Genomic DNA, 18,289 nt, shown 5'->3' with positions numbered 1-18,289 from the left:
AGTACTGTGGAAAAAGTCTTGATCCTACCTTACATATGGTATATAAGGGAAATTCTAACAATTCTGTACAAACAAGCTTGAAAGTCTCTATTTGGAATGACCACCTTTATTCTTCCACACAGTCAGAACACTCTTAGGCAGATTTCTTGTCATTCCTTTAAATAGTCTTAAAGAATAGTTCTCCAGGCTCCTTAAGGGACATTCAAACCTTTTATAAACAAATATGAGAAAAAAGCTCTACAAAATGTCACTCTATTAATTCATATTAATAGAAAGCGTATCAGAAAGGGGTTTCCATACAACAAACACAAGGCGAAAACAATGCCAGTAGTCGTTACATTGTAATAACCTGTATGAAGGGCTATACTGATCACTTCCTCCTTGATTTAGCAACATGGCTCCTCCTAGTGTTAATTATGATATCCAACTCTTTTTTACCAGAATTAACAGTCCAAGTAAAAAGTTCAATTGTATGCAAAGAAAATGACACATTTAACACAGAATTTTCCATCTGTTTTTTTTCACTGCCCTGTGTGGTTTAAGTCTTAATGAGTCATCATTGTCTTTCAAGTTTACAGGTCAGTTTTGCTTTTGTTTGTAACACAAAGAAAGTGGATATAAATGACACAACTAGTAAGCTGCCTGACAGTAACATTATAAGTACCTTATAAAGAATATAAATGCATCTTTTAGATTTTCTTGAATAGAATATAATGAATTCTACTAATAGGAACTGGAGGCTTCTCTGTAACAATATGCCTTTCAGTGCATCAGCATTAGCTTTAAAATGAGGGTATCCTTTGATTAGAATAGTAAAATTTTCTGTAGAAATCCCTGCAAAGTCTGAAAAGGTCTAATAAAACACTTTGCATTACTTTAAGACAATAAAGAAAAAGATGAAACACTGTAATCTGATGTTCAGTTGTTTTTCTCCCATAAAACGTTATCAGAATTGGAGGCCACTAAGTAAGCGGTTTCCAAATCTAAACACAGAAGTGTTTATGGTTTTTATGGGAAACTCTGTAAATAACTAAATCAAACAAAACTTAACTGCTACACTGATATTTTATAATTTTATGACTTTTCTACATTCTTCCTGACAGTTCAACCGGTTTAGTTCAGGAACCTTCTGGAAATATATATTTCCAGAAGAATTCGGATAAATCTCAGAAGGAGAAAGCAGATCAGTTCAGTTCTATCCAATGTAATGATTTTGGATTCTAGAAAATTCTTGCAATTAGTTGATGTGTTTTTAAAATATCCAAATCATAACCTTATACTTTGGCTGGAATATATTGGGACAATTGCCAAGGATCATATCTTGACAATGGCAGTCAGCTACCTTGACTTTTTAAGTAAATATTTGTCTTGTTGATTGAATTGAAACCCAGCTGAATGCGCCAGTTTATGTTACCTTCTTATGTTTGCAAATGATTTCTACCAAACTGAAATCAGTGTGTGATCACATGTATCTGCAGTCTTTAGCTAAGACTTTTACATTCACTGAGGAATCACCCAGACAACCCAGTTCACCTGGTACAAGACTTCCTGTCAGATTCATCACAATCACACAAAGGATTTGGATTTTCATACTCGTTGCAGTTAGTCATTACTTCTCACAATTGCATCACTATCTCCTCGTAATGACACGCCTAAAACCGCAAATTTAAGATTACAAATCTAACACTTGGTGGGCCATTGCAAAAAAAAAAAAAAATTATTGCAGCAAAAATTTTTAAATGTCTGAAGTGCGAGAAATGCATCCACCCCCCCGGACTTGAGAGTGGCATGTCGTTGCACCAACTGTGTTCAGGATTGCCCTTGACAGACAGCCAATCAGCGTCGGCGCAGTGGACACATACGGTGACGTCGCTTCAACCTGATGTGTGCAAATCAGCGGCGGCCAGCGTGCTGAATGAAACCAATCAGTGTGTTCCAACGAGCAACAGCTCAGCCAATCGCGAGCCTCCACGACGGGAAAGAAGTGACGGCTTATATATGGAGAGACCACATTTCGTCCAGCATTATTCTAGACAAGTAAGGATTTGAAGGAGATACAGTTTGCTCCAAGCGACTCTTACCGGTAGAGGAAACGCAAAGGCCGTATATTCATTAGTTGTACTTCTGTTAAGGTATGTATAAACGTTAATATGAATATGATAATGAAGCATCGCGGTATTTTCCATTTTCTGCAAACTGTTTTATTAAGATAAAACCGGTTAAGCTAAATATTGACGAATAAACCAGCTGAAATGTAACTACACTACTGTCGTCTGAATGAACTGTACAGACTCTGTAACCTAAATATAATAAACAGGATGTAGTTTGGAATGTTCTAGCATGGTGGTTTCCCCCTGCATGTCTGCTAGGCATGGTAGCGTAGTTAGCAAGATACCGGGGAATTGGCGGGGGGGTTGGTGGTAATGATGGAATGATTGACTGGTGATCCATCTTATTTAATCGATAATTCATTTTTCCTGTTATTTATTTGCCAAGACCAACTTTTAGTATGCCGTGGGTCTGCAAGCTCAGCAAGTGACATTACGCAGTACAGTTAGTTTCTGGCTACTGGAACTTGGCAGGCTGAACCCACCTAATATCTTGCGCTGTATTTCTTTTCTGCAGATCTGCTTGTAGATTTAAGTACAAACAAGCAAAGATGAAGCTGTTGTGGGTTGTGATGCTGGTGGTCGGCACAGTGTTTGCCGCCGACGATGAAGACAAGAAGGACAGCGTGGGGACTGTGGTTGGGATTGATCTGGGGACCACATACTCATGGTAACAAGTCACGTTAAACTCTTTAAATAGTGACATTATACCACTGTGGAATAAAATGGGATTTGGACTAAATTCAAACTGTTTTCTTGCAGTGTTGGAGTGTTCAAAAATGGACGTGTGGAGATTATTGCCAATGACCAGGGAAACCGAATTACCCCCTCCTACGTGGCCTTCACCAGTGAAGGTGAGCGTCTGATTGGTGATGCTGCCAAGAATCAGCTGACCTCTAACCCCGAGAACACCATCTTTGATGCCAAGAGACTCATTGGTCGCACTTGGGGGGATCCTTCTGTGCAGCAGGACATCAAGTACCTGCCCTTCAAGGTGAGCTTGTAAACTGAAAGTAAAACTTGTAGTAGTTGGTTCTTTGGGTCATGTTTGAGTGAAATTCTTGTTAAATTAATATTGATGTATATTCCTCTGAAGGTTACTGAGAAGAAGAGCAAGCCCCATATCCAGGTTGACATTGGTGGTGGCCAGATGAAGACTTTTGCTCCTGAGGAGGTCTCTGCTATGGTGCTGACTAAGATGAAGGAGACTGCCGAGGCTTACCTGGGCAAGAAGGTACAAAAAGTCAGAGACTGTAAATCAGTGAAAAAGCTAATCTTAATTAAATAGTGTATCATCAAATCTAACTTTATCCTTTTCCTCAGGTCACACATGCTGTGGTCACTGTCCCCGCCTACTTCAACGATGCCCAGCGCCAGGCCACTAAGGATGCTGGTACCATTGCTGGTCTGAATGTTATGCGAATCATCAATGAGCCGTAAGCATCCAGTCAAAATGAATCTGCAATTTGGAACTGTAAAAAATGTCTCTGCCCTCCCCTCTAACAATAAACTCTCATTGTATTCTTTAGAACTGCTGCTGCTATTGCTTATGGCCTGGACAAGAAGGACGGAGAGAAGAACATTCTTGTGTTCGATCTGGGCGGTGGCACCTTTGATGTCTCTCTTCTGACCATTGACAACGGTGTGTTCGAAGTGGTGGCCACCAACGGTGACACTCATCTGGGAGGTGAGGACTTTGACCAGCGTGTCATGGAGCACTTCATCAAGCTGTACAAGAAGAAGACTGGCAAAGATGTGCGCAAAGACAACCGTGCTGTGCAGAAGCTGCGTCGTGAGGTCGAGAAGGCCAAGAGGGCGCTGTCTGCCCAGCACCAAGCCCGCATTGAGATCGAGTCTTTCTTTGAGGGAGAAGACTTCTCTGAGACCCTGACTCGTGCCAAGTTTGAGGAGCTGAACATGGTAAGATATTAATTTGGTTCTGAAAATATTGTGTATCAAACCCTATTGGAGAAACGCTTGACCAAGCTTTTTTTAACCTGTGTACTCTTTAAAACCCAGGACCTGTTCCGTTCCACCATGAAGCCTGTACAGAAGGTGCTGGAAGATGCTGACTTGAAGAAGCCTGACATTGATGAGATTGTCCTGGTTGGAGGCTCCACCCGTATCCCCAAAATCCAGCAGCTGGTGAAGGAGTTCTTCAATGGCAAAGAGCCATCTAGAGGCATCAACCCTGATGAGGCTGTGGCATACGGAGCTGCTGTGCAGGCTGGCGTGCTTTCTGGAGAGGAGGACACTGGTGAGTCATCACTTTTAGAAATATTTTATTAAACAGGGTTGAGCTTTCAAATGTGATCCTGTTTACTAAACCTTTTCCTTCACTTGCAGGTGATGTGGTTCTTCTGGATGTGTGCCCCCTGACCCTTGGTATTGAGACTGTTGGAGGAGTAATGACCAAGCTGATCCCCAGGAACACTGTGGTGCCCACCAAAAAAGCCCAGATCTTTTCTACAGCCTCTGATAACCAGCCTACTGTCACCATCAAAGTCTATGAAGGTAAGAGTTTGGATATTATTCTTTAAAGTTGCCAAATAGTGTTTTTATAAAAAGAACCCAGTGACAAGAAACGCATGACAGTGAAATGAAATGTTCCACAAGTCTAATTGTGACTGTTTTTGTTTGTTTTTTGTTTGTTTTTTAGGTGAGCGTCCTTTGACCAAAGACAACCATCTCCTGGGTACCTTTGACCTGACTGGCATCCCCCCTGCTCCTCGCGGTGTACCTCAGATTGAAGTCACATTTGAGATTGATGTCAACGGCATTCTGCGTGTCACTGCTGAGGACAAGGGCACAGGCAACAAGAACAAGATCACAATCACAAATGACCAGAACCGGCTAACGCCCGAGGACATTGAGCGCATGGTGAATGACGCCGAACGGTTTGCTGACGAAGATAAGAAGCTGAAGGAGAGAATCGACGCTCGCAATGAGCTGGAGAGCTACGCATACTCCCTGAAGAACCAGATCGGTGACAAGGAGAAGCTTGGTGGCAAGCTGTCAGATGACGATAAGGAGTCCATTGAGAAGGCAGTGGAGGAGAAGATTGAGTGGTTGGAGTCCCACCAAGATGGTGACCTGGATGACTTCCAGGCCAAGAAGAAGGAGCTTGAGGAAGTGGTTCAGCCCATTATCAGCAAGCTCTACGGTAGTGCAGGTGGTCCTCCACCAGAGGGCAGTGAGCAAGATGAGAAGGATGAGTTGTAGGCAGGTCTGAAGTCTTGTCGCTCCTTGGCCCTCTGGCATGTTGGTGTACATATTGGACTGATGGGACTCAAATTGTGAGAGGAGTGGTCGGGAAGGGGCTGACAATAACAAGTGACCATACTGAATTTCCTGAAAGACTTTAAAACAAGTTTCAGTGTGTGAGACGTGTTCTCTTCGCTGGAAGGCGGAGATATTTGTCAGCCTGGATATGAGGCTTGTTGCTGCTGTTCTCAGGCAGATGGGGTTCTGGAAAGGGGAGGGATGTAGTTGGGTGGGCAGGTGGGTTTTTGTGGGTACACTGAATATAGTGTCTGTGGGATGAAGGGCTCTTTATGTTCACAGGCAGTGCTAAAGTTTATTTATTGAATCTGGTCATTGTACTTCTGGAAAGACAATTGAAATAAATGTTTGATACAAACTGCTTTCTGTCCTGTCTTAATTTATAGTTCCAGGGTCCACATTGGTGAAGTCAACCCTCTGAAATCTTGACCTTTCAGTATATGAAATTTCAATTTTGTACCTGAATTAGAAGCATTTCAAACTTTTTTTTCTTTCAGCATGTAATGGTAGAAGCTTTAAATGTAATTATAATGTAAAATATTTTATTCCTACATCTTTTTTTCCCTTTGAATTTCATTTGTCTGCAAACAGAAAATATAAAAACAATCGTACTTAGATTTTTGTAAAGAACTAAAATACTATATTTATATAGGGTTAAAAAGAATTATGAATGGCTTAAAGACAGTGTACCAGTGTTAAATCTGTACATGGAGTTGCGTGCTCCATCTGCTGTCATCCCTCCAAACATGTAAATGTTCTTGCCCAGCACAACAGCTGAGTGGGCAGCTACTCCTGGTGGAATATCTCCTTTGGCTTGCACCTTCTCCCACTTCATGCTCCCTTTAAAGATAATTTAACAGATATTTTTATATCATCCCAGTGGAATGCAGTGATACTCTGAACACTTATGCTACATGTGTGTTGACATACAAAGTGAATGAATGTAGATCTTTGAATCCACTGCTACAATGATGTGACCATGTCTGGCTGGAGGGTGACTGGGTTCAGAGTAAGTAGAAAACACTGCGGCAAATTTACACGGAAGAGAGAGATTGGGGGGGAAACAAAAAATTAATTGTCATATAAACATACATTTTTCATATCATCTGTTCAAACTGAAACCAGAAAAACATAATTTCAGGGATGATGCAGAGAATACATGCCCCTTGATATTTAAAATGTGTGCTTTTTGTCCCCCTTAACAAAAATATTAAAGAATCAGGTATCTTATTTTGAAAAATAAAACGTCTTGAAAGACATTTAAAGCTGTTTTTGGATGTTGGCTGTCTTTTTTTCATTCTCTGTCAAGATGATCCCACACTGCTTCAATAATGTTTAGGTCCAGGCTCTGGGGAAGCCAATCAATGACTGGTTGTGTTCCATTGTTTGTGTGTTTTAAATCCAGGTATGCTTTTACTGCATTGGGGATATACTGTGATCACTGTCATGCTGAAAATGAATCCATTGCCAGTTAGATGCTTTCAACAAGGTGGATCAAAATCTGACTGTACTTTTCTGTGTTCAGAATTCCACCAGTTTTGACAAGAGCTTCAAGACCACTGTCTGAAATGCTCCCAGAAAACATAACATAGTCTCCACTGTGTATTACAGATGGCTGTGGATGCTCTCTGTTGTATTTCTCTCCTGTTCTTCTCTGTACATACTGATGACAATTTGAATCAAAGATTTCATTTTTTCATTCAGTCAGTGTTGCCACTGATTTTCAGTCCAGTACTTGTGTTATTTGGCATACCTCAGCCTTTTCTCCCTGCTTCCCTTCCTTAAGAATGGCTTATTGACAGCCACCCTTCAACTGAGACCATTTCTGATTAGGCTTCAGTAAACGGCAGATGGATCAGTTGAACAGCCAGATGCATTTCTCAGGTCCTGTTTCTTAATGACATGACTTTCAGACAATGTTCATCTGTGGTAGATTTTTAGGCCTGAAATTTTTTTTATTTTGGTCCTCCACTTGTTCGTTTTCCTCTGATATTTTACAAACAATCTACAAACCATGCAGATATATGCCAAGTTTTCAGCTAATAGCTCTTTGGGAATCACCTTGTTGGTGGAAAAATACAAGTTTTCGTCTGTCAAACTGTGATATATTTGGCATTTTTGGTAGTTGTAACTGAAAAAAATTGGAACAAACAATGTGTTTTTGCAACATGCTGCCAGCAACAAAAAGCATAAAGATAGAATTTTCTTATGGTTGTATGGCATAACAGACAGACAGACAGACAGGCAGGCAGGCAGGCAAGGAGATAGATAGATAGATAGATAGATAGATAGATAGATAGGGCAGTATTTACTTTTAAGGGAATAGTATTGTATTTTGTATTGTATTTGTTGAAATGTTTAGCGATAATTTATCAAGTAAAAAAAGTTTGTTTTTCTAAAAACATAACAGTTATTCAGGAACACTGTACATGTATTCCTATTGCTTTATATTTAAACGATTATCATTTGTTACTGTAACATACATAAGAAAGAAGTCATAATAAAATTAATCAGTTATACTCAAAAAGTGTCCCACGTCAACATGTTCTTGCCAGTCTGAAAAGCTATTATCATTTTAAATATCTCCATGAAGCATTATCCCTCTGACTTTCAGATTAATCTTTGAACTTGAAAGAGAGGTCAAAGGTTAAATGTGGTATGACATTTAAAATCTTTAGAGTCTAAGTTATAGGCTTTTGGCAATTTCCCACCAATAACTCATTAGTTTTACAATGAAGACCTGAGTGTAAGTAAGCCAGATTTTAATGGGTTGTAAACATGAACTCACACTACACTCCTACGAAGGTTTATCAGATTTCACTCAAAACTTTTTAAGTGGCAGACTGACAAAAATATAACTGCCTTGGCGGAGGTAATTATACATTTATACATACATTCACTTATTTTTACATACTTGTAGCGTTACATTCACACACTCACACTTCGGCACAAACGGTGACGTCGCCTAAACCTGATGTGTGCAAATCAGCTGCAGCCAGCGCGCTGGACGAAACCAATCAGCGCCTTCCACCAAACAGCAGCTCAACCAATCGCGAGCCTCAAAACCGGGAAAGCGTGACGGCTTGTTTATGAAGGCTTCTATATATACACATGATTTCACAGATGCAATAATTTGAAATAGACAAAATAGACACAGTTTGCTTCACAGTATTGGAACTTCTGGAGGTTATCGCTGCTTATACTATTTTATTTTGTAAAAAAGACGCTATCAAGACCTCAATTTAAATTCGCGAAGGTAAGACTCGAACCGGCGCCGGTGGTTTCAAACTGGTATTCATGTAGGTGCGCCTAAACGGAGTGAGCTAAACTGGCGACAGGCGTAAGCGCGGCACAGATTTATATATGAAGGTTAAAACGTCTATCATCAGCATTGTAATTTTTTACATTTTCTACAATACTTTTTTTTTTTATCACGAAGTAGTCGGTGTTTAAGAAAAAGGAAAGAATAACATTTAAAAATGTTGAGTGACTTTGAAATATGTTTTGTTTATTAATTCTTTTGTTTTTAAATTGCCACTAAGAATAAAATGTTTTTTATTTTAAGAGGAGCTGGCCAAGAAGGTGGTAGGAATTGCAACCAATATTACATCACAGTTTTGTCAAAATATTTTAAGTTGCCAAAAAGGATTGGACTTATTATACTCTAGGTACAATAACGTAGTCAAAAATGTTTATAGTATTTATTATCTAAGACCAACTTCAAGTCTGCTATGGTTCTGGAGCTCAGCAAATCACATCAGTACCATTAGCTGCTAGCTTCATGAACTCGGGAGGCTTAGTCCACTTATTGATTTCAAGGCCACGTTGATTTGCGTTGTATTTCTTTTCTGCATTTTTCCTTGTAGATTGGAGAGCAAACAAACAAAGATGAAGCTGTTGTGGGTTGTGATGCTGTTAGTCGGCACAGTGTTTGCCGCCGACGATGATGATAAGAAGGACAGCGTGGGGACTGTGGTTGGGATTGATCTGGGGACCACATACTCATGGTAACAAGTCACGTTAAACTCTTTAAATAGTGACATGATACCACTGTGGAATAAAATGGGATTTGGACTAAATTCAAACTGTTTTCTTGCAGTGTTGGAGTGTTCAAAAATGGACGTGTGGAGATTATTGCCAATGACCAGGGAAACCGAATTACCCCCTCCTACGTGGCCTTCACCAGTGAAGGTGAGCGTCTGATTGGTGATGCTGCCAAGAATCAGCTGACCTCTAACCCTGAGAACACCATCTTTGATGCCAAGAGGCTCATTGGTCGCACATGGGCTGACTCGTCTGTGCAGCAGGACATCAAGTACCTGCCCTTCAAGGTGAGCTTGTAAACTGAAAGTAAAACTTGTAGTAGTTGGTTCTTTGGGTCATGTTTTGAGTGAAATTCTTGTTAAATTAATATTGATGTATATTCCTCTGAAGGTTACTGAGAAGAAGAGCAAGCCCCATATCCAGGTTGACATTGGTGGTGGCCAGATGAAGACTTTTGCTCCTGAGGAGGTCTCTGCTATGGTGCTGACTAAGATGAAGGAGACTGCCGAGGCTTACCTGGGCAAGAAGGTACAAAAAGTCAGAGACTGTAAATCAGTGAAAAAGCTAATCTTAATTAAATGGTGTATCATCAAATCTAATTTTATCCTTTTCCTCAGGTCACACATGCTGTGGTCACTGTCCCCGCCTACTTCAACGATGCCCAGCGCCAGGCCACTAAGGATGCTGGTACCATTGCTGGTCTGAATATTATGAGAATCATCAATGAGCCGTAAGCATCCAGTCAAAATGAATCTGCAATTTGGAACTGTAAAAAATGTCTCTGCCCTCCCCTCTAACAATAAACTCTCATTGTATTCTTTAGAACTGCTGCTGCTATTGCTTATGGCCTGGACAAGAAGGACGGAGAGAAGAACATTCTTGTGTTCGATCTGGGCGGTGGCACCTTTGATGTCTCTCTTCTGACCATTGACAACGGTGTGTTCGAAGTGGTGGCCACCAACGGTGACACTCATCTGGGAGGTGAGGACTTTGACCAGCGTGTCATGGAGCACTTCATCAAGCTGTACAAGAAGAAGACTGGCAAAGATGTGCGCAAAGACAACCGTGCTGTGCAGAAGCTGCGTCGTGAGGTCGAGAAGGCCAAGAGGGCGCTGTCTGCCCAGCACCAAGCCCGCATTGAGATCGAGTCTTTCTTTGAGGGAGAGGACTTCTCTGAGACCCTGACTCGTGCCAAGTTTGAGGAGCTGAACATGGTAAGATATTAATTTGGTTCTGAAAATATTGTGTATCAAACCCTAGTGGAGAAACGCTTGACCAAGCTTTTTTAACCTGTGTACTCTTTAAAACCCAGGACCTGTTCCGTTCCACCATGAAGCCTGTACAGAAGGTGCTAGAAGATGCTCACTTGAAGAACTCTGACATTGATGAGATTGTCCTGGTTGGAGGCTCCACCCGTATCCCCAAAATCCAGCAGCTGGTGAAGGAGTTCTTCAATGGCAAAGAGCCATCTAGAGGCATCAACCCTGATGAGGCTGTGGCATACGGAGCTGCTGTGCAGGCTTGCGTGCTTTCTGGAGGGGAGTGCGGTGGTGAGTCATCACTTTTAGAAATATTTTATTAAACAGGGTTGAGCTTTCAAATGTGATCCTGTTTACTAAACCTTTTCCTTCACTTGCAGGTGATGTGGTTCTTCTGGATGTGTGCCCCCTGACCCTTGGTATTGAGACTGTTGGAGGAGTAATGACCAAGCTGATCCCCAGGAACACTGTGGTGCCCACCAAAAAAGCCCAGATCTTTTCTACAGCCTCTGATAACCAGCCTACTGTCACCATCAAAGTCTATGAAGGTAAGAGTTTGGATATTATTCTTTAAAGTTGCCAAATAGTGTTTTTATAAAAAGAACCCAGTGACAAGAAACGCATGACAGTGAAATGAAATGTTCCACAAGTCTAATTGTGACTGTTTTTTGTTTTTGTTTGTTTTTTGTTTGTTTTTTAGGTGAGCGTCCTTTGACCAAAGACAACCATCTCCTGGGTACCTTTGACCTGACTGGCATCCCCCCTGCTCCTCGCGGTGTACCTCAGATTGAAGTCACATTTGAGATTGATGCCAACGGCATTCTGCGTGTCACTGCTGAGGACAAGGGCACAGGCAACAAGAACAAGATCACAATCACAAATGACCAGAACCGGCTAACGCCCGAGGACATCGAGCGCATGGTGAATGACGCCGAACGGTTTGCTGACGAAGATAAGAAGCTGAAGGAGAGAATCGACGCTCGCAATGAGCTGGAGAGCTACGCATACTCCCTGAAGAACCAGATCGGTGACAAGGAGAAGCTTGGTGGCAAGCTGTCAGATGACGATAAGGAGTCCATTGAGAAGGCAGTGGAGGAGAAGATTGAGTGGTTGGAGTCCCACCAAGATGCTGACCTGGATGACTTCCAGGCTAAGAAGAAGGAGCTTGAGGAGGTGGTTCAGCCCATTATCAGCAAGCTCTACGGTAGTGCAGGTGGTCCTCCACCAGAGGGCAGTGAGCAAGATGAGAAGGATGAGTTGTAGGCAGGTCTGAAGTCTTGTCGCTCCTTGGCCCTCTGGCATGTTGGTGTACATATTGGACTGATGGGACTCAAATTGTGAGAGGAGTGGTCGGGAAGGGGCTGACAATAACAAGTGACCATACTGAATTTCCTGAAAGACTTTAAAACAAGTTTCAGTGTGTGAGACGTGTTCTCTTCGCTGGAAGGCGGAGATATTTGTCAGCCTGGATATGAGGCTTGTTGCTGCTGTTCTCAGGCAGATGGGGTTCTGGAAAGGGGAGGGATGTAGTTGGGTGGGCGGGTGGGTTTTTGTGGGTACACTGAATACAGTATCTGTGGGATGAAGGGCTCTTTATGTTCACAAGCAGTGCAAAACTTTATAGTTTTCATATATATAGATAATTTTAATTTGAACCCTGTTCAGATGTAAAACTGCAAATTCTACATCTAATTTCATGTTGAAATATTTTATTGCAATATCATTTTTTTTCCCTTTCAAGCTTTTTTTTTTTTTTTTTAGTTTGTTTTTTTTTATTTGACAACAGTCACAATACAGTCATTATATATGGTACCCAGAGTATTCATGCCTCCAAATACAAATAACAGGTTTATTGCCTCAGGGGGTGCTGGTCTGTTGGCTCGCTCCTCCTCTGGATTCCCATCATCACACCCTGTCCAAGGAAATATGCACATGGAGTGGTCAAGACGTTTAGGTGGCAGAGCTCCTTTGAATTTCATTAGGAGCCATCTACATTTGTCTGTAAGCAGAAAATATACAAGCAATCATACTTAATGTGTGTAAAGAACTAAAATACTATATTTACATAGGGTAAAAAAATATTTATCATTGGCTTAAAGACAGTGTACCAGTGTTAAATCTGTACATGGAGTTGCTTGCTCCATCTGCTGTCATCCCTCCAAACATGTAAATGTTCTTGCCCAGCACAACAGCTGAGTGGGCAGCTACTCCTGGTGGAATATCTCCTTTGGCTTGCACCTTCTCCCACTTCATGCTCCCTTTAAAGATAATTTAACAGATATTTTTATATCATCCCAGTGGAATGCAGTGATACTCTGAACACTTATGCTGCATGCGTGTTGAAATACAAAGTGCTTCCTTTGTGAATCACAGATGTGGACAGTCTTACTTGAATCAAGAGAATACATATCATTGTGGAATTTGTCTCCAGCCATGCCCCCATGAATGTAGATGTTTGAATCCACCGCTACAATGATGTGACCATGTCTGTCTGGAGGGTGCCTGCCTTGTGTTTCAGGTTGGGACCAAGTAGAAGAAACTGCAACAGATTTACACAGAAGAGATGGACAGAAAAAAGATTATTTTTATATAAGCATATACGCTTTTCATAGCATCTGTCAATAGTGAAACATGAAAGAAACAGGAGAATATGGATTTTCATTTTGAAAATCTCAATCACAGACAGGAAATGCCTCGAACAGTGACATATCATATTTCCTCAGCACTTGATCTTTTTGTATCTACCAGTGAATGAATAATGAATGCATACATTCTCTTAATTGTTTGTGGGCATCATTGATCAGTTATGTCTGTTATGTGTGTTTTTTTTTCTGTTTTTATAATCAGCATTGGGAAGGTTACTTTTAAAATGTATTCCACTACAGATTACAGAACACATGCCCCAAAATGTATTTTGTAACATATTCTATTACGTTACTCAATGAGAGTAACGTATTTTTGAATACTTTGGATTACTTAATATATTATCATGGTTTTTACAACTACACGAATGTACTCTTGCTGTGTGATTTATTACTATTACTGAAGGTTACTCGCCATACCAATACAACTACATTTTAAAATCTTAATATAAAATAAGTAACATTAGGTAAGGCTGCACTTTTTGCAGCGATCTCGTATAGAAAACTATTTCACGCGTATATAAAACAGGTCCGCGGCTCCGACCCGCAGTAAAGGGACCTCTGGCTAAGACGTCGGGTTCCGTGTCGGGTTCGTAGCTTTACTTTGTCTGGGTCAACTTTGCTAGCGAGAGACAGAGAGAGGCGTTGAAAGGCTGCTCAACGAAGTAATTTATTGTTTCGGAGGAAAACACAAACACGGTGTACAGTCGAGTCTTATTAGCTTACTTACAACTGGGCTCGTCAGGCACTCTTTTTGGCTGCTGTGGTTATTATTATATTTACATGCTTCCAGCTCCCGTTTCTGGTCGGTGACAACTCGTACTTTTCGACTTTCCTTTTTCTCCCTCCCTCGTGCTCACAGACACATAACGGGTATGGCAGTCCATTCTCCCTGCAGCATGGACTACACTGCCTATTGCCTTTATATTAAATAATTTCTTGACCAATTTTTAAAAATATTTCTTCACGTCATTATGCGGGCCGCAAGTAGGGGTTACATAGGCCGCGGGATTGACACACAGGCATTAGATTGATTGATTGATATACCTTTATTAGTCCCACAAGGGGAAATTACTCAACTCTCTTAATGCGTGTTTTGTTTGTTTTTCCACCAGCGTGGAATTACCAAAAATAGAGAGGGCATAGCCTAACATATGAAACAGGAAAAGACCGCCGTGTAATCCATTTATTTCAACACAGTAACTGTATTCTGAATACCACCTTTTTAAACGGTAACTGTAATGGAATACAATTACTCATATTTTGTATTTTAAATACGTAACGGCGGTACATGTATTCTGTTACTCCCCAACACTGTTTATAATATGCATATAGAGGTTTTGTCATGTGAGCATCTAAGACACCAAAAGTGATGAAAGCCAAAGAATTATTATTACAAATTACAAAGACATTTTTAAAACAATTCAGTACCAAGTTTTCCATAATTTTCTCACACGATTCAGTAAAAATGAAATTTGACCTAAAAGCCATTCTTGGCTGTGGAATAGAAATGCTATTTGACCATATGGAGTCAAGGCTAAGTTTCAGCTAATTAAAAAGGTCTACAGCCAAAATGCTCCCAAAATAAATAAAGAAACAAAATTTACTAAACTTCAATCACTGAATCTAAAAAACTGACGTTTAAAATTGTTGGTTGGCGCTAGTGTTAATGAACCTCTACTGCATCAAAAGGTCTTAACTGAAAATAACTAAAATACATTTTGACCCCTGGAATTATTTTCAGACGGCCACCGTTCTTAATCCGTTCTGGTGAAACTGCACTCGCATGAATGAGAAATGTAAAATATATGAAATTCAACTATGAAAGTTCAAATTTAATGACATTATCTCTATTTGATCTCGTGACTTTTACTCTGATTTCACATCTGATCTTCCTAGAGTAGCAAATACTTTGTAATACTGTAAATTAAACGTACATATTTTTGAAGCATATGATAAAAAAAAATCCCACTTTATTTTTTCATTGTCTTTTACACTATTAATTATTTTACACATTATTTTAAACTGCTGTCAGTGAAATGAATACAACCTTTGCATTTCATTTATTGGTGCCCTACACTGTTAAATAATTTAACAGGTTTGGTTGTGGAGACATCCACAGATACATATGTAGCCCAGTGAATTGATATGTTTTCTAATATCCCCTCTTTATAGATTTTTTCCTTATTTTTTAAACATTATTATATAAAGCAACCATTGACGATTGAGAAAGCATAAGATTACTATTTATGATGAAAATTCAACTCAGCAATTTACATAGATGTCCAATACAAATAGATCAATAAATATCTTAGATACGGCACCCAATCAGCTATTTCAGTTTTCACATCAAAACCCGTAAGAAATATCAAAATTTCATCTCTGAAGCAGATTTCTTCTGAAATACTGTCAGGTGGTGTTATTGTAATGCACTGCGATAAGCAGCAGGTTTATCTGACACAAACCTGTATCAAAAACATGAAGTTTGGAGTCAGAGACAGGTGCAGATCCTATTTCCCCACCAGAAAACACAAAAAGCCTGTCTCCAAGGCAGGCTGAGGTGGTGTGGTATGTCCTGGGACTCGGGGGTGTCCCATTTGTTTCTACAGTATTCCAGCGAGGGTTACTGTCTAGACACACACAGAATGGAAAAGATTTGTGGGTATCCAATATATCGTGTAATCTATTTATATGATCATGTGTGGTTACAGACTACAAGTTTTCAAGGTTTTCACAGCCATGGTTTCACAGGTCAACAAGAAATCTGAGTGAAACCTTTCTCATCTGTGAAAATCCATCAGATTACTAGGTTAGGTTAAAATAGGATTTACCTGCCACCTGTACATTTTGGATACAGCTGCGATTTCCAGTCTGCTGCGCACCCCCAAACACCCACAGGCTCTGGGGGCAGCTCTCTGGTACAAAACTGCAGTGTTCATACCTTGCCTCCAAACCCTCCCACTCAGCAATGTCCCAGCCATGATTGTCTGGTCCATACAAAAACAAAAATGCAAAGAAAGTTATATAATATCAGTCTGATGGCTGATGATAACTTTAGCTTCTTGTCATAATTAAAAAAGATGTCCCATTAAAGCCTGTAAAACACAAGCCTGATAACTATATTATAAAATACAGAGTTATACTGAGGTCATAATACTGTAAAAGCTGGCTCTGGATATATATATATATATATATATTTTTTTTTTTACCTAGATTTATGATGTGCGAATCTGAGAAACTGCCACTGGGATTGGCTCCTCCAATAATAAGGAGTCTCCCTTTTCCTCCATCTTCAGATGGAGTGAATATACAGGTGTGACCAACACTAACACCTGGAGCACTTCCCCTGGGTCTCAAAGAATACCTATTAGCAACAGAACAATTTTAACAAGAGGCTACATCCAATGTTATAATCTTATTAAAATCACAAGTGCACTTAAAGTACTTCAACTCACTAACCATATTCCTTCTTCGGGTTTATGTTGAGGATCAAGGACTGGGAGAAACTCCATGTCTGTCAGAGATAAATTAATATAAAGATTGTTTCCTCTTATTTTGTCTCCTCAGTGATGATGCTACAATCAAAGTTATAAGATACGAATAATACACTACCCAGCTGGGATTAAAAATTAATGACTAACACTGACTGACTGTACTATGAGAGCCTCTGAAAAAGCATACATACCTACATTTTCTTACGAAATGTTGCCACAATGTAAGCAGTCCAAAGAGGTCCCTTTTTATTGTTCTAAACGCTTAGCGAAGAACTTCTTGTAAGCGACTGAGTTGGAAACACAATCAGCGTCCTCAGTCCGCATTTTGAGCACGAGAAGAGCTTCCTCTCCGCTAACCTGTCCTTCCGGGTGAAAAGAGGAGACTACCGTGGCTTTCCGTATATTTTACGTGAAGTAATTTCCCCTTGGTCCCACTTTGTAGCGCACATACGTGAATTATGTTAATAAAGGTAAATAAAAAACCCTGAATTAGTTAACGTAAATACTTAACTACTAACCAGAACGGGGCTCTACGTTGAAATCTGTACGCATTTGTTTTACGTAGGTTACGTTATGTCATGCCTTCGTTCCAAACGTGGTTGCCATGGGATTGCCGAGGCGCATGCTCAGTTTACCAATTTCAATTAGCTACCCCTAAGTGCATATTTTATCATACGTGAAACATTAATGTTAATACCTGGCATGGTTAGCGTAGAAAAATGATTTTAAATACAAACTGCAAATTGTTTATTCATTTATTTATTTATACTTCTCACTTCAAGCAAATAAGGTAGGCAGGCTATTGCTAAGAGCATTTTCAAATTTAAATACAAGTAAAAGCATAAAATGTTTAATGGTATATTTGACATAGTAATGTGGCTGTGCAAATATTCTCAGGATACCAATATGTCTTATCTGGCTGGAACATAAAAGGTCCATCTCACTTTCTACAAAGTCTAGGCATAGAGTTGCTGGGAGTCATAGTAGCGTTTTTTTTTAAACCTAATTATTAAATAATTTCCTTCTTTCTCATATAATATACCCACAGTGTTATATACCCACGTTTAGTTTTACATCAACTTCCCTTAGATCATTTTTGCACTCTAAACTACGCTGTTTAAAGGGTCCAATGTTGCTGAGTGTCGGATATCCAGTAAATAATTAATTATTAAGGTTAATCTTAAGTTACAAAATGAGTGCTCTCTGGGATCATGTATGTGTCTGTGTGTGTGTGCACGCTGCAGTTCTCAGTGTGTCACATTTTGTCGCCATCTGGTGGGCGATTACATCTACTGCAAAGCACGTGCTAAATGTGCTGCTGAAAGACAGAATTGTGGTTCTGTTGAATGGTTCTTTAGAATAAAGTCAATAAGTCAGATATGTACAAACTGGAGCACACCCCAAACAGGAAGTCCTGAGGATGCAAAGCAGACCCTCACCCTTCCTCCAGTGAGACCAGA

General features: G+C 40.1%; 3 protein-coding genes across 4 annotated transcripts; 2 read left to right on the top strand and 1 right to left on the bottom strand.

Moving 5' to 3' along the window:
- Positions 1–1,971: 1,971 nt before the first annotated feature.
- Positions 1,972–5,751, top strand: LOC134630789 (endoplasmic reticulum chaperone BiP). The gene is made up of 9 exons (XM_063478451.1): positions 1,972–2,132; positions 2,626–2,778; positions 2,871–3,102; positions 3,205–3,342; positions 3,432–3,544; positions 3,638–4,028; positions 4,128–4,365; positions 4,455–4,622; positions 4,768–5,751. The coding sequence occupies exons 2-9, from the start codon at positions 2,660–2,662 to the stop codon at positions 5,328–5,330; spliced, it is 1,962 nt and encodes a 653-aa protein (XP_063334521.1). The 5' UTR covers positions 1,972–2,132; positions 2,626–2,659; the 3' UTR covers positions 5,331–5,751.
- Positions 5,752–9,257: 3,506 nt separating this feature from the next.
- On the top strand, positions 9,258–12,225 carry LOC134630787 (endoplasmic reticulum chaperone BiP-like). Its single transcript, XM_063478450.1, has 8 exons — positions 9,258–9,397; positions 9,490–9,721; positions 9,825–9,962; positions 10,052–10,164; positions 10,258–10,648; positions 10,747–10,984; positions 11,074–11,241; positions 11,394–12,225. The coding sequence occupies exons 1-8, from the start codon at positions 9,279–9,281 to the stop codon at positions 11,954–11,956; spliced, it is 1,962 nt and encodes a 653-aa protein (XP_063334520.1). The 5' UTR covers positions 9,258–9,278; the 3' UTR covers positions 11,957–12,225.
- Positions 12,226–12,373: 148 nt separating this feature from the next.
- Positions 12,374–17,354, bottom strand: rabepk (Rab9 effector protein with kelch motifs). Of its 2 annotated transcripts, none has more exons than XM_063480633.1 (8): positions 17,025–17,354; positions 16,795–16,849; positions 16,545–16,699; positions 16,167–16,322; positions 15,801–15,965; positions 13,083–13,232; positions 12,802–12,951; positions 12,374–12,692 (listed from the first exon to the last, which is right to left on the bottom strand). In XM_063480633.1, the coding sequence occupies exons 2-8, from the start codon at positions 16,845–16,847 to the stop codon at positions 12,466–12,468; spliced, it is 1,056 nt and encodes a 351-aa protein (XP_063336703.1). In that variant the 5' UTR covers positions 16,848–16,849; positions 17,025–17,354; the 3' UTR covers positions 12,374–12,465. The 2 variants fall into 2 exon arrangements, with proteins under 2 accessions (XP_063336703.1, XP_063336702.1); XM_063480632.1 differs by having other exon boundaries at positions 12,376–12,692; positions 17,021–17,354.
- Positions 17,355–18,289: the final 935 nt, after the last annotated feature.

The sequence above is a fragment of the Pelmatolapia mariae genome, linkage group LG7 (assembly GCF_036321145.2).
Source record: "Pelmatolapia mariae isolate MD_Pm_ZW linkage group LG7, Pm_UMD_F_2, whole genome shotgun sequence".
Classification (NCBI taxonomy): Eukaryota; Metazoa; Chordata; class Actinopteri; order Cichliformes; family Cichlidae; genus Pelmatolapia; species Pelmatolapia mariae.
Note: the sequence above shows the minus strand (reverse complement) of the source record. Positions and strands in the feature narration are given on the sequence as shown.

Coding starts and splice junctions, on each gene's coding strand:
- LOC134630789 (XM_063478451.1), top strand. CDS start 2,660: ATGAAGCTGTTGTGGGTTGTGATGCTGGTGGTCGGCACAGTGTTTGCC. Junction 2,779..2,870: donor CTGGGGACCACATACTCATG/GTAACAAGTCAC, acceptor GTTTTCTTGCAG/TGTTGGAGTGTTCAAAAATG. Junction 3,545..3,637: donor ATGCGAATCATCAATGAGCC/GTAAGCATCCAG, acceptor TGTATTCTTTAG/AACTGCTGCTGCTATTGCTT.
- LOC134630787 (XM_063478450.1), top strand. CDS start 9,279: ATGAAGCTGTTGTGGGTTGTGATGCTGTTAGTCGGCACAGTGTTTGCC. Junction 9,398..9,489: donor CTGGGGACCACATACTCATG/GTAACAAGTCAC, acceptor GTTTTCTTGCAG/TGTTGGAGTGTTCAAAAATG. Junction 11,242..11,393: donor CACCATCAAAGTCTATGAAG/GTAAGAGTTTGG, acceptor TTTGTTTTTTAG/GTGAGCGTCCTTTGACCAAA.
- rabepk (XM_063480633.1), bottom strand. CDS start 16,847: ATGGAGTTTCTCCCAGTCCTTGATCCTCAACATAAACCCGAAGAAGGA. Junction 13,233..15,800: donor ACTTCATGTTTTTGATACAG/GTTTGTGTCAGA, acceptor AATCTGTTGCAG/TTTCTTCTACTTGGTCCCAA. Junction 12,693..12,801: donor CATGTACAGATTTAACACTG/GTACACTGTCTT, acceptor TTCTGCTTACAG/ACAAATGTAGATGGCTCCTA.